Raw genomic sequence first — 15,863 nt, forward strand, 5'->3', positions numbered from 1 at the left:
AGCTATTTTTAAAAGTGTGGAAATAAAAGGAAATTCAGATGAACAATTATCCAAATTTAAAATGTCACTGATAAAAACAACTCTCGCTCCTTGCTGAGGTGTCCAGTACCCCGACATTCTCCCATTCAGAGCAGGGCTCAGGACCTGGATGAAGGAAGTGCATCCCCAGGGGGCGGTGAAGGCTCAGTTCCCCCGGGCACCCCACTCGGCACAGCAGAGAGAGATCAGCAGGTGAGCAGGCCGTGACATCCGTCGTCCTAACAGCGACATGCACGACAGGGACGGGGCACCACTGATAATTACGTCAGAACGACCAGCATAAACGGGGGCGGCCCCTGGCATCTGGAACGCAGAGTCACCCTTGACCTAGGCTTGAGTCTCAACTTGTACCAAACCAGCTGTGTGGCCTGCGGCCAGGTGTGACCCTTTCTGAGACTGCTTTTCTTGATCGGGCACAGGAAGTGGTTGCATCTTCTCATTCATTGACCGATCACCAACTATCAAAGGGTCTCGCTGGAGAGACAGAAGAATGGAGTCCATTTCATCCTCACAGTCTAGTCACAGAATAAACTGAATGGCGGCATAGCAAGTGAAGTCACAGGGACAAACACCAGGGTGAAACCTCTAGAGTTAACCGAGCAGAGGAGTGAGAACCCCCACGAAGACAACAACAAGTGCTTCACGGGGGCCTGGTGAAGCCTGGGCTGAAGTTAGTAAAATAAACAGAAATTCACATTTAAATCAACACGACTGAGGGAAAGAGAGGGTCACCTTGGACTCAGGGCTCTGCTGCGGTCCAGCCAGAGGGGCGGCACGTGCAGAGGCACAGAGCGTGCGGCACGGTGGCGGGTCCAGGCCGTTATCACATATCAACTAGGTGACCTCTAAGGTCTTTAACGCGCACAAAAAAATGCTAAGACTTCCCTATTTATTGATGTCAAATACAGTTATTAAAAACGAATTCTTATTAGCCCCCAAATGTAATAACACACGTCAATATTCTATCTCCAGCAGCGCTAGCAGCCACGTGACCCATTCCTAGTCCCACGTCACCCGTTTACTCCGAGCTGCACACACACAGCAGTTCCTGGCTGTGTTTAAAGGAAGCATATGAAGACCCAGCATAAAGGCTTGCTTCTCCCCAGGGTTGCACATCACTGATTTAAGAATAAAAGAAACAGGGACAGAATACGGGGCAGAGGGCTGAATATGCGGGAACATCTAAGATAACACCAACACTTACTGAACATTCAACAGGTATTAATTCCACTTGCATTTTACAGATTAGATAACCGAGGCACAGCCTAGAGAAGACCTTGCCCAAGGTAACCTACTGAGCAGAGGCAGAGCTGGGATGTGTCTGCAGGGAGGCTGACTCGAGGGTCCCTGCCTTTAACAATTACCCCACCTGCCTCTCAACAGTGATGCCAACATTGCAGTGGCCAGTTCTGCTGTGTCTACTCTGCCCTATTTTATCTTTGTCCCAGAGCAATCTCAGGGGAGAAGTAAAAACACAGACTGACTCTCAGCAGCAACCTTTGGACAAAATAAAAATTAAAAAAGATATGCAGTGAGCAAAGACGATGAATTTTCAAAATCAAATTCCCATTTTTCTACTTCAGCATCTGAACTGTGAGAATCTGCAGTCAGAACGCTTGCCCTCTGGGTCTGTCCAAGTCAGCATTAAGAATTCAGCCAAGTCCACCGGACATGAAGTAACTGGATTGGGCCAAGGTTCTCATGGAAACAGTTACATTTTTGATCACTTGTTTGGATTCCATGAAAGGTATAAGGTCTTAAAGGTGAAGAGCTCCATCTGTTAACTTCCTCTGTTCAGCCGTTAACAAACCACAAGCCGAAACGTGATTAAAGGAGACCTTGCAAAGATAATGGCAGTTTTAATAGCAACAATAATAAGGTTAATTTGACTCTATCCTATTTGTGCATCAATTCAAGTTTATAACCTTTAAATATATGGTATCCAATTTAAACCTAATAATACATGTGTATTATTAGCCACATAAAAATGTATTAACAGATGAAGGCTCGGAGAAGTGCGCTGACTTTTGTAGTTCAAGAGTTGAGATTTAAACTGAACGTCTAAGTCCAGCAATATTTCCTCTTCTCCCACAGCTGCATCTTACACTGTTAGAAATTCCAGTAAGCCATCATGCTTTGCTTCAGAAAGAACTAAACACCACAGCCTACAGATGCAGGCTTTGTCCTCCGACTGCCCCAGCTTCTGTATAATCGTTCTAAAACCCAACACCTCACAATCCCTGGCCTGATCCCTGAGTTGTAGAGGGAGGAAGTTTGTACACTGATGAGTTTAACAAGTGAGGGGGTCACATTTTAACACCAGGAGCTGAATAGACTAGCGAAGCAGGCTGCCCCTCATGCAAAAGTCCAGATGGATGGAGGGCATGGCTGAAAGCTGCTTACCAACACAGGACTCCCCGGACAGTGAGTAGGTCCCATCGTCATGGAAACCGCTTCTGCACTCACAGTGGTACCACCCTGGCAGGTTAACGCAGCGGGAATGGTTGTGGCACTCAACGAGCCCCTCTGTACATTCATCAACATCTGCCTCAGAGAAAAACACAAGCCCACCAGGACATTAATTTCTCTTGACACGAACCTTTCAGTAAACACCTAAAACAGGCTCATGTCAACATATCAATTACAACTGGTCAGTCACCTCGAAGGAGAGTTATAGGAAGAGCCAAATTCCTTTTTTTTTTTTTTTCGCCAGAATCTAAGCAAAATGAAACCTTCATTTGGGGGAATGTTTCTTGTAGATCGAATGATAAGTCAGAGCTGACGGTCGTGGAGGCATTCTGAACTGCAAAGGCTGTTTTCGTTCCTAAATCACCAGAAACTAACTCGAGGATATTTGGCACGGTTTTGTTATTCAGTGTATATGACTCTTCTCTGATTCAATGATTCCAAAATAGTCATTCCAGATACTATTTGGCATTCTTTGAAAATAACCGTGAACCAGTAAGTTATTGAAACTCTAGGTTAAACAGTGTTAAACTAATGTTTCTTTTTCAGATTTTAGTCTGAGACTTACCCTGTTTACATGCCCTGCACAACTTAGACAGGAGAATCAAAATATGCGCTGTTCCCCAAATTGACTTGGCTGAGGGATGCTTTTTCTTTGGATAATACCTTGTGAAACTAATGTTTAGGAATCACTGTTCTAATTCTTTTAAAACTGCTGATTCACTTAAGGACTTGATTTATGATAGGAAATCAGAGCTCGCCATTCATCGCTCATTTGTGATGAAAGGAAGTCTTCTGGGCTTTATTTCCTCTAGAATCTGGCTTCTCGGAATCAGCAAGTGCCTGGCTCATGCACGGATTCTGTCGCCCAGAGGCTGGCCTCTGAGCTGAAGGAAGGTGATGTGACTACAGACAGATGAGCTGTCCATGGTCGTGCCAGGGTCGGTCCACCTCACAGCATCTCTCTGCGGAATTATTTCTTGGACTAGAGCCATGGCTAGCTGGGAATCTTCCCCTAGTCCTCCTGGAAATTAACATTGGCAGCCTGATCTGAATAGAAATTTAACTAATACTCGGATATCACACATAATGGATAAAACGCACTTGGGAGTCACGTTCAGCAGCGCCCTGGAGTAGGTGTTGACCCAGGGGCCATCAGCTCCCAGTGGTTCTGACACCTTGACAAGTCCTGAGTGTGCACAGGGCTGTGGATGTGGTTTGAAACCCGCCACTCTCATCTCATGACATTCCAGCCAAGCAGAGAGGAAAGGGGTAGCTCTTTATTCTGGGCAACTCCCTCTTGGCCTTTTCCTACCAACTGCCATCTTCTTCCTCTCCGACTGTGTCATTCAGTTCACACAGTCCTCAGACATGTAGCATCTCTTGGGTTTCTAAATGCCATCAGCCCCCAGAACCCAGTGCTTCTAGGCCCCCTTCAGCTACTGCAGACAGGTTGTGAGTGCCTTTATTAAACATCTCCAAAAATACATTTGACAAGTTACGTTGTCACTTCTAAAATTTTACAGGTATGTCATTCAGTGGGACACACCTTGGGTCACTAAAACTTTCAAAAATTGAAAGAGAGATGTGACTTGAGGCCGTGTCTCACAGAGGGGAAGGACTGGCCCTAAGTGATGAAGTCAGTTTGGTTATTTCTGGATACAGGTCACCAAGAGGAACAGACATAGAAGACTGAAATTTCAGAGATAACTTCTCTACGTGGGCCTGAAAGATAAGTCTCTGTAATGGAGCAGCCACAAATTCTGCCTCTGAAATTTATTTCCAAAGCTCCCAGAACGGCAGTCATGATCCCCACAGACCCCACAGCTTCTAGATTAGCGACAATACTTAGGTAACAACCACCTAGCCAGAGCGAGTGTTTCAGGAAACCAGGAAACACAACAGCAAAAGCTTCTCAAAGAGCCAGGCCGATTTCCTGGCTGGCCTGGAGCGGAGCAGGCCGCGTTTACACCTGTGGTCCTTTTCACTCTCAAAACCATCTCAGTTTGGAGGATACATTATCTGAACATTTTACAAATAATTCCTCCAGCTCTCAATTCAAAGGGCAGTTTCTAGAAGGAGCAGGAGTGGTGACTGATGTGCAAATATATATTTTTTCAATTCAAAGATTTTTTTTTTATTCCCCAAATGAAATAAGAGACAGTGAAAGCTTCCATGATCCAGCAGGACAGACGTTATCTGTGTAGCACGGGGGCTCTTATAGGAGTGGAGACAACCAGACAATTGTACATCCCCAGTTGCCCCAGAGACACCAGGGAATCCCTGGCTTGTACTGAAAATGAGAGAAGTAGTGGGTCTTTGCCTCAGTGGATCCCTTGCCTGGGAGCCACACCGCCCACAGTAGATTCCAGGGACATCCTGGGAATAACCAGGGCTCACGCTACATTAGCACCTGGAAACAAGGCTGTGTATTTCTGCTTGGTGGGCCAGGTCTATATCTGAAGGCAGAATTTTCATTTTCTATGCAGCAGGCTGCACTTGAGAGGTGCTCATGTTTTCATCATGTTCAGAAAACCAGCCATTTCTTCTGCAGTCACGGTAGTATTAATAGCAACCACCACAAACCCAAATACAGAAAATCCGTGGAGGCTTTTCTGCAATACTATGGGGACTTTAAAAATTATAAATGGGTTGTGGCTGCCTGTGTCCTAAGAGATTTGCTTCTCCCGGTCAGCACTTGCTACAGGCAAACAGACAAGACAGATGCTCTGGGAACAGGGTCTCTGTGAGTTCACTATGGAATCCGGCTCCCTGTCTCAAGGAATTCTGATAAATCACAGTGAGCCCGGCTGCATCACACAGTTGTCAGTCATTCCAAAGGAAAGAGACAAACCAAAAAAAGAAAAAAGAAAAAATTTGTCCTTCCTATAACAAATCCTAGGATTTCTGCTTAAATCTTGGTTTAATCCAGCTCAGACCTGGAAATGCGGCAGAGGAAACAAGAAATGCTGGGGGATTCCTCAGAGTGGATTCTGCAGCATTCCTTCCCGTATCCTCAGTGCCAAATGTCTGCTACACAGTAATTCACACGGTAGCCCAGGCCCCTCAGCTAACAGATGGTGAGACCAGGTTCAGAACTAGTTAGAACCTGCATTTGTCAGTCTTCTATCACATCATGTCATTTACGGATGGGGAAGGGAAGATTTACACAAAGATACCACATTCATTCAATTCTCTAAATATTTGCTGAGCTGAAAATATTCATCAAGGATGATATTTGTGTTGTGGCAGATGCCAAAGTAAAGACAACACAATGTCTAAAATCCAGGACCTCTCAATCCAGGAGAAAAGATACGCAGTACACACCCAGTCCTTCAACCCCCAACTCTCCAGACGTACAGGTCCTCCCTCCCTGGTGACTCAGTCTACACACACAAATCCATTTAATTTTATCTTATCTTTTCTCTCTCAGATTTGCAGTATTTCCTTTTTGTATCCATCACTCAAATGCAGACTTCCCAACAATAGAGACATCATAGGTTCATTTTTTTTGTGATAATGAATGAGTCTCTAGCAATCTGAAGGTGTTCAATAAAAGTTTGTGGGAATGAAAAAAAATAAAATAAAATAATGCCATTTGCAGCAATATGAATGGACCTGGAGATCATCATTCTAAGTGAAATAAGCCAGAAGGAGAAAGAAACATATCATATGATCACTCATATGTGGAACTAAAAAAATAAAATAAAATAAAATAAAAAAGAAAGAAAGAAAAAGAAAGAAAAGAGAGGACACTAATAAACTCATCTACAAAACAGAAACAGACTCACAGAGATAGTAAACAATCTTATGGTTACCGAGAGAAAGGGGGTGAGAAGGGATAAATTTAGGAGTTTGAGATTTGCAAATGTTAGCCACTATATATAAAAAAAGATTAAAAACAAATTTCTTCTGTATCTTGCAATAACCTTTAATGAAAAAGAAAATGAAAATGAACATATGTATGCATATGCATGACTGGGACATTGTCCTGTACACCAGAAATTGACACATTGTAACTGACTATACTTCAGTTAAAAAAAGAAGTTTGTGGGAATGAAAGGATGAACAAATAAATGACGATGGACTGAACATAAGGAACGAAAAAAAAAGTGCTGTACTAGAGAGTCAAAGCACAAGAGACCCTGCTGTTTGCACACCACAGAGAAACAGTGTCAATTCACAAAACTGAACATTCTGGGATTAGTTTCATCCTTATGTGTCGTTTACCTCTAAAAGACACCGTGTCATTTTTGTTTAAGGCTTCGCATCTAAGTCTAATCTTTAGAGATTTTAAGTCTGCACAACAGGCAACAGTAAGACACACAGTTGCCTTCAGTGAAGAACCCTACCTGTACCTTGAGTTTCTTATTCACAGTGAAAACCAGATGAGGGCCCCGGGTATTATTTTATTTTTTTCTCCCTAGGATGTGTCCTAAAGCAACACACCTAATCCCATTTGGAATATACAATGAATTTGCTATCAAAAGCCACTGGCAAACAAATCTTTGGATTCTTCAAGTTTCTTCCATTGAATGAAGTTCTTCCTTTATTGTATCTCTTCTGTCTCATATTTGCTATTTGAAAATCTACCAAATCAATAAAGTTGTGCCCAAAGTTGATTTTCAAGGAGATACTCTTTTATTTCCCATTAACTGGTTAAAGTTCACAGTGCAGTAGTGGCTCTGGTTGCAGCTTGATTACAGCTTTTCCAAGGATTTGAAAAGTGACAAGGCTGAGCCATGAGAAAAATTTTGCATGCTTTCGTTCATTCAACAAAAGTTTCCTGAGCACACTTGTATGAAGCTCTATTTCCCGCCCCCCGATGGTAGAGATGAAAAGATACAGTCCCCCGTATTCCAGACTCTTAAGAGTCTATCAGGGCAAGCGGAATGTAAACATACGACCATAGCTGAGAACATGGGCTTTGGACACAAACATGACTTCAAATTCCTGCTCACTGACACACTAATACAGTGTTTTGATTTTTCCAAATCTTTGTTTTCTTATCTGTAGATTGAGGATAATAAAATCAAATGTCATTGGACTGATGAACAAAAATGACCCTTAAGCAAAATCTATTATGTATCTCCTATTGTATAGCATATTAACTTTGGGCTCTGTATAACTGCTCTAAAAACAGAAGACTGAAAAAAAATTAGTATTAACTGGTAGTCAGGACACTGGTTAGGACTGAGAGATGATTTTCAGATCTTTAAAAATGTTCGTTTGTATTTTGAGACAGTTGTCATATTATGAAACATTCAGGAATAGAATCTATGACTCTGTGGTGTATATCCCATTAAAAACTGGATTCTCTCCTCCCCAAAAATGTGACACGAATTTAAGGAAGTGGAAGCAATACCCCCAAGTGCCAAAAGTAAACTCAACCCCGATTATTATCTAATATTTGCTGAGTGCCGGGATTATACTGAACACAGCAGGCATCGGAGTACTTGAGGGAAGCGAAAAAGACACACGGAAAGGAGAGGCTCCGTGGCAGAAACGGGCCAGCTCTTCCCTGCCTTCTTCCTGGGCTCCCAAGGGGGCGCCCTCCGCACACCGCCTTTGCAGATGGGTGAGGTCACGTGACTGAAGCTAGCAAGAACTCCACGCCAATACGGCCCACAGAAATGTCTCTATGGCCCTGCACGCTACTTCCACCTACCCCCTGGGGGCTCATGTCCAGAGAACCTCGGAAGCCACCAGCTGAAAACGGCAGAGCCCTTGTCTGCCCAGCCGCCTGCAGGACCAGCAGCGCGGCGCCCTCCCGCAGCCCTGAGCCCGCCCCGGGCTCCGTGTGCGCGGGGGCAGGCTTCCCTCTTCCCGAGCCCTTACGCAGTCCGGGCTGCTTTACTGCTCCAGCCAGCATTTCCTAACTAGATAGACACCTTTGCATTTTCAGGGGAAGGACTGTGCTCAGGTCAGACCCCATGCAGACACAATCTCTACAAACAAAAACAAAACCAAAAAAATAGGCAAACAAGAAAAAACTTCAGCATCAATCAAGACTGAGCAGGCAGTGAAAGGGGTAGTTTTATGCTGAAAACCAAGAGTCAAGATAATGCACAAGGAAGACAAAAACACGTGACTTTGTGGTCAGATACAGCTGAGTGTGTATCTTGCTCTGTGACTTCCTAACTCTAAGACTCCAAGCAGGTTATTTATCTTTTTTCAGCTTCAGGCTCCCTGGGTCTTAAAGGAGGCTGACATTACCATGTTCACAGTGCTGCTTTAAGGACCGAGTGAGATCGATATAAAACTACTCCACAGAGCTAGGCAGCCATTCATTAGGTCTGCAGTCATTAACATTCTCTGATGTCTAATCCCCACTTGGTCATGGAGGAGCCACGTGTCCAGGCCAAGACAGTCCGAGCCACGGGCTCCCATCCCTTAGGTGGGAAGTGAAGCCTTGTGCTGTGGCACACTTCAGTCCTCTTTCAGCTCTACCACCCCACAGGAAGGGCGATCTGGGCTTGGGGCTGACGTCTTCATCGGCTACTGATGCGCCGAAGAGTGCTACAAGGCTGAAGGGACCTCTCTGTATCCCTCAGTTTCTTCATTAGCCGAATTGCAGTAACAAAAATTACACACTCTGTCTGCCTCACAAACGAAGCTCCAGTAAGGTAGGAACAAGTTCCAGAAGTCGATTAACTGCTACACAAAATGTATGGAGACATCGTGATTACTGTTTCTTCTTTGCGAGTCCTGATCAGTGACTAGTTTTGGTCCATTAAACTGAAAGGCGCCTGCTGTTAACAACGCTGTCAGTGGCACTGGTGATACGTCTCTTCTCTGTCCCTTGTAGGTCTCTTTCTTTACTGACCTGACAGAGGAGAATCAGCCTCTTTCTGGCTATACCCTTCACATTTTACCTCCGCAGTTTTTCTTTCTATTTGACTATTCTCTAAGCAAACCATTCCCAAATTCTTCTAGAAAGAACCTGTTTATTCCCACTTCAATTCTCTATGATCTGGAGGGTTTCTGACCTACATCTCTACAAATGGACCTGTAACAGAAGTTCATATACACATTTACTAATATCTGTGAATTAGCTAATCTCCGAGGGCTCCTTATTTCCAACTTATTCTACCCAAAACCTTACACACCACATATCTTTCTATATATCAATCTCATTTTCTTCCCCAATAGCTCTCACTCCGGACAATCAATGAATGAAAGGTCAAAGTTCTTCTACTGGCTTACAAAACCTCCCATGCTCTGCCTGCTCCCATCTTTCTCGATTCATCACTGTCCCTTTTGCTTACACCAGCCAGGACACCTACGCTGACTTCCCAGCTGCTCCTCAGACATATCAGTGCTCCATGCATGGCATACGTTGTCTGCATATGCTGTTCCTCTGTCTAGAATGCTCTCTCAGATATCTCCATGACTTAACTTCTCAACCTCCAAGTCTTTACTCGAATAGCCACCTTCTCAGCAAGCCTCTGTCTGGCCACTGCATCCATACCGACTCACCCCAGCTCACATATTCCCTATCCTTTCTCTCACTATGTTTTTCTCCTTTCTACATATTGCCATTGAACAGACTTTATATTTTACATGTGTTTCTTACTTGTTTTCTGTCTTCTTCTCCTCACTAGAATGTGAGCCCCATCAGGTGATATGAGGACAGAACAGGACCTGGACCTTCATGGGCACAAAAGGGCTATTTGCTGGATGAAGGAAAGATAGAGGAAGGGAAGGAAGATGCACTGGAAATTCTTCCTTTGACATGATTTAAAAATCTGCTTTCATCTATTCTCCAGATCTGTTGGCCAACATCATACACCAGTCCCCTATCTTCTCAGAACTGAATGAGAGCAGTATCTCCTGGCTGGTCTGTCCCTCACTGCCCTCTCCAATTCATGGAGATGGGATGCTGACTCTTCCCCAACTAATTACTCAGAACATTTAAATTAGAGTAACACTAGCTGTTCTGGTATTCGATAGCTAATTAAGCTTGGGTAAGTCACTTTCCAACTCAATATATTAATTCTTTAATTTTTATAAAAGGCAAAGATTAAACTTCATCAGTGATTTTCAACCAGGGCTCAACAGAGTACTAGGTGTCCACGGAGGTTCTCATAGGCAGACCAGGTGAATCTCCAGGCAGACCCACCTGGACTGACCACTGAGCAGCTAAGCATTTCTGCAGGAATCTATTAAGGTCTCACTGCTATGCACATTGATAATTTAAAAAACAAAACAAAACACTGAACTAGATCATATTCCCAGTCTGAAATATCTATGATTCTGTGATTTTAATATATCTGGTTTCCCTACCAATTACAAATGATCATTAGTGTAAAAACCTCCCACCAGGCATTCAAAGCATAAATAATCTGGCTTGACTTTGCTTACTGATTTGCTTCTATTTCTCAAAATTCTTCAGCACAAAACGTCGGCACACTCTGGCCTGGGTGCCTTAGCATCCCCATATTCTGTGTGCAATTTCATCTCATGCTTCCCATCCTGCAAGTGATTGTTTTTTCAGTTAAAATCCAAGCACACATTTTAATCCCACACAAAAGGTCCTCTTTCTTCCCGCTGAATTCCTACAGTGTCGAACAGTTCTATTGTCTGAATTCCTACTGTGTTCTCTAACACGGTTCTGCCACCCTTTCTAACTTAGATGCATTCTATTTTAGAATATTCTGTGTTTCTTACTATAGCTTCTCTCTTTACCAAATAGAATTTTTGAACTTCTCCCTATTAATAATTCACTCTGCGTCAGGCCCTCTGACACGTGCTTTATATTCACTACTTCATTTGATCCTCAGAATGCCTCTGATATAATTTGAACTACCTTAAACAGAAACTGGGGGCTTAGATGTTTAAATCATATGCCTCTGGTAAAGCAGCTGGAGAGTGGCACAGGAGGATTTAAGCCAAGGTCTATTTGACTCCAGTGGACATACATTATAACACAACCTCCTGACTGTTTTGAAGGAAGAAGGACCTTCTCTTTTATCATCGCCTGTGGCTAAGCACCCTTTCAGGCCTAAGGCTGATCTGACTCATTGCTTGCAACAGACATCCAGGTTAAAGAGCTGCGTGGAGATTTCAGCCAGGTGCTACCACAGAGGAGGCAGGAAATTGAGTTTAAGTCTAGCCAATTCAACTGCCTGCTAAAACAAAAATAAACACTCTTTAAAGGAAAAGTCTGCCTCTACTAAGTAAGAACATAACATCCAATACACAATACAAAAATTAGCGTAGATCTAAAGAAACAAGAAACTGTGACCATGCTAAAGAGAAAAAGCAGGTAATAGAAACCAACCCCACTCTTACCCAGATGTTGGATCTAGTAGACAGAACTCCAAAGAAACCACAAAAATATGTTCACGGATTGAAATAAAAAGATACTGAGTTGAAACATGAGTAGACTTCTAATCTTAACAAAGACTGAATCATAGGGACTGGAATTACCTTCCCACCTAAAATAACAAGGGAAAAACAAAGAATATGTATGAAAAAATAGTCTTCAAGATACTGGAAATTCGGCAAGTAAGAATGATTCCTGAGAGACAGGAAACACAGGAGGAGAGTCCTGTTCGCTACCTTGAGAGAGGCTGAGGCCACAGCGCAAGGGGAGGAAGACAAGAGGATCCCAGTGGTCTGCCTGGGTTAAGGATATGGAGCCAAGGACACGGAGAGGGCAAGGTAGCCGGAGTTTGCAGAGCACAGTCCTGGAGAGGAGAGAGCCGCACAGAGAGGACTCGGGAGCCCTGCAGGGGGTTACATTCAAGTATTCAGCAGAGTGCTGACCGGAAAATGAGTGTCCTGAAGCTACTCTAAGCTGGCACAAAGGCCACTAGAGTGGAGTAGACGCAACAGTACTCAGTGCTCACCTACGGAGGGGACAAGTGCACCCTCCCACAAGCTGGACTGGAAATTCTCATTAGTGATTAGATAAGACTGGATAGAGTACACTAAAAGGTCTTGCCTCAGTTGTGTAGAGTAATTAGCCCTATTTTAAACACAGCTTTGGCCCCAACTAAAAATCTTAAAAGCAAGACCCAAGGGGATATAACGGTGGACAACTATCTTAATTGCGCCACAGAGAAAAACTCAGGAGTATTTATAGGAATACAAAAATATCTAGCATCCAAAAGGTAAAGTCAGCTTTGACTGGCATCCAAACAAGGATTATTAAGATGATTAAAAACAGCAAAACTGAACTCAAAATGAAGAGGGAAAAAAAGTCATTTGATATCAAAACAAAACTGACACAGATGTTATAATATAGGACATTAAGTTACTATAACTGTATTCGTACTGTATTCACGTTAAAGGAGTTAACTAGACATGAAGAGGGTTTATATATATTAACTATATATTACATAGAAAGCCAGAATATATAACATATATGATATATATAGGTGTCTGTGTGTATCTATATTCAAATCAAGCTAATAGAGATAAAGACTACAATATATGAGATGAGAAATACCCTGGATGGGGCGACTGGCAGATTAGATGTTGCAGCAGAAAAGATCGGTGAACTTCAAGACACAGAAATAGACACCACCCAAAACAACATATAAAGAAAACCAGACTTACAAAAAATTAAAAAAGAATCAAACTACAGTAGAAAATCAAGTTGTCTAATATATATGTAATTGGGGTCCCTGAATAAGGAGCAGGAAGACAGGACAACAAACTTGAATATTAGGCAAAAATATTGAAAGGTGTTGAAAAATTATAAGCAAACAGACCCAAGAAGAAGTGAAGCCCAGGTGCAAGAGATATGAAGAAAATGACATGAAAGTGCATCATAATCAAACTCCCTCCAAACTGTGATAAAGTAAAAAATTAAAGGAGTCAGAGAGAAATGAAAAAAAAGACGTTACACGCAGAGGAACAAAGACAAGAATGTCAGCAGATTTCTTTGGTGAAACAATGCAAATGAAAAAGCCAGTGCAGTAATAGCTTTAAAGCATAGAGAGGGGGAAAAAAACTGTCAACTTAGGATTCTATGTATAGCAAAAATAAATTTCAAAGATGAAGTGAAATGAAGACCTTTCAGATACATAAAAGCTGAAAAAAATCACAACTAGCCTCCCAGCACTACATGAAATTTTAAAGAGTCCTTCGGCAGAAGGAAAATGACAGTAGATGGAAACATGGATGCAGGCAGAAGAAGGAAGAGGACTGGAGATGGTGTCTGTGTCATAAACACAACTCTATTTTCCTATTCATTTATTATTTTTAAATTTATTTATTTAAGTACAAAATTAAAATTTTTAATTATTTTCTTATTAGTTAAAGATCTTTGCATGATTTTGAATGGTTGTACAAAAACAGTGTGTTTGGAGGTTGCAAACATGTGAAATTAAATGCGTAACAACAGCATAAAGACCAACACAGAGGAAATGGAAGTCTATTACTGTGAGGTTCCTGTATGTGAGGTTCTACAACAGCACCTGAAGGTAGCCCACAGCAAGTTAAAGATGTGTACTATAGACACAAAAGGAACCAGTAAAATAACGGAATAAAGATTTATAACTAATAAGGAAACCACAAAGATAAAATGCAATCCTATAAAATACACATCTTGCAAAAATAGACATAAAAAAAGTAGAAAGGAAACCAAGAACAGATGGGACAAGTAGAGAACAAACAGCAAGATGACAGACTTTAGCCCTATCGATAACCACACTAAGTGTAAATGGTTTATATAGCCAACATTCTAGATGCAAGCAAATGATTTTTCAAAAATGATGGTAACATGGAACTATTTTCAGATACCACTAAAATAGAATCCTAGCAAGCTGACTGGCACTACAAGAAATACTGAAGGTAGCTCTTAAGGCTGAAGGAGAAAGAAGCCAGGTAGTATCTCAGATCCAGCGGAAGAAATGAAACACATTAGCAATAATAGATAAATATATGTGAGAACATAAACTATACGGATTTTTTTCTTCTCTTAACTCCTTTAAATTGTGAATGACTTTAAATCATAAATTATAACACTATGGTAGGATCCAGAATGTATGTAGATGTAACAAATGACAATAGCAACAAGGAGAGGTGAGGGATAAAATGGAACCACACTCGAGTATTACAATATGAATTCTAAGTGTTCTGTGAACAATGGAATTGTACTGACCTAGAAGAACGGTAACTCAGAGTAGACTGGTGCGGCAAAGATGCATCTTGTAATGCCTAGAACTCCTGAAATCAATGAAACAAAGCAAAAACCCTAATAGAATAAAAGTATTTAATTAACCCCCAAAAAGGGACAAAGGAAAACAATAAAAAATCTAAAGAAGCAAATCAGATAAGTAGAAAAGAAATTGTAAAATGGCAGACTCAAACCCAACTATATCAGTGTGTGTGTTAAATGTGTGTGTGTGTGTGTGTGTACACACATTAAACAAGCAGCTAAAGGCAAAGTTTATCAGATTAGATAAAAAAGCAAGACCCAATTATATATTTTCTTCCAGGGACATGCTATAAATACTAAAGCACAAGCAATTTAAAATGGAAGTATGGGGAAAGATATAACTTGTACACATGAATTTTAAGAAAGTTGGAATGGCTATACTTACTATTTTTCCACTTAATTAAGGCATAATTGGCAAATAAAATTGTAATATATTTAAAGCATATATTTAAACATGATGAGCTGATAAATGCTTTCATTGGTAAAGATTAGAATAGCTATATTTGTATCAGGAAAAAACAGATTGCAAGATAAGGAAAATTAGCAAAAATAAAAAAGGCATTTCCTAAAAGGGGAGTCAGCTCATCAGGAAGATATAACAATCTTAAATACTGAACATTCTTAGTATCAAAGCTTCAAAACATGTCAAACATAGCTAAAGAACTAAAGTGGAAAGTACACAAATCTAGAGAATTTTTAACACCTGTATTTTACTAATTGATAGAATAACTAGACAGAAAAAAATCAGCAAAAATAAAAAAGATCTAAACAATACTCATGACATTTATTGAAATTACACCTAATAACTGCAGTATACATATTATTTTGCAAGTGCATGTGAGACGTTGACCCCCAAAAAAGCTGATTTATAAAACAATCTCAAAATAAGTTCAAAAGATTGAAATCTTACAGACTATTTTCTCTGACCACTCAGAATTAAATTAGAAATCAAATAACAGTAAGATAACTAGGAAAAGTAAACATACTTGGAAATTACGCCACTTGCAAAGGCCCAAGGATTAAAAAAGAAATCACAAGGAAAATATGACATATTGTGAATTGAATCATAAAAAAATATAACAGGTTAAAATTGGTGAGAATCAGCCACAACAATGCCTGGAAACAAACGTATGGCTGTAATGTTTATATTAGGAAAAAGAAAAGTTTAAAACCAATGATCTACATT

At 41.3% G+C, this 15,863-nt stretch overlaps 1 protein-coding gene across 2 annotated transcripts in view; it reads right to left on the reverse strand.

Annotated features, from left to right (window-relative positions):
* The window catches only part of NELL1 (neural EGFL like 1), a 746,857-nt gene that overhangs the window by 61,296 nt on the left and 669,698 nt on the right, over positions 1–15,863 (reverse strand). The window contains exon 16 of one of the 2 annotated variants that reach the window (XM_031459872.2): positions 2,443–2,583. The exons of the other annotated variant lie outside the window; for it this stretch is intronic. Within the exon in view, the coding sequence (XP_031315732.2) occupies positions 2,443–2,583 (141 nt within the window). The remainder of the gene's footprint in view (positions 1–2,442; positions 2,584–15,863) is intronic. 2 annotated transcript variants of the gene reach the window in all.

This window comes from Camelus dromedarius, chromosome 12, assembly GCF_036321535.1.
Source record: "Camelus dromedarius isolate mCamDro1 chromosome 12, mCamDro1.pat, whole genome shotgun sequence".
Taxonomy (NCBI): domain Eukaryota; kingdom Metazoa; phylum Chordata; class Mammalia; order Artiodactyla; family Camelidae; genus Camelus; species Camelus dromedarius.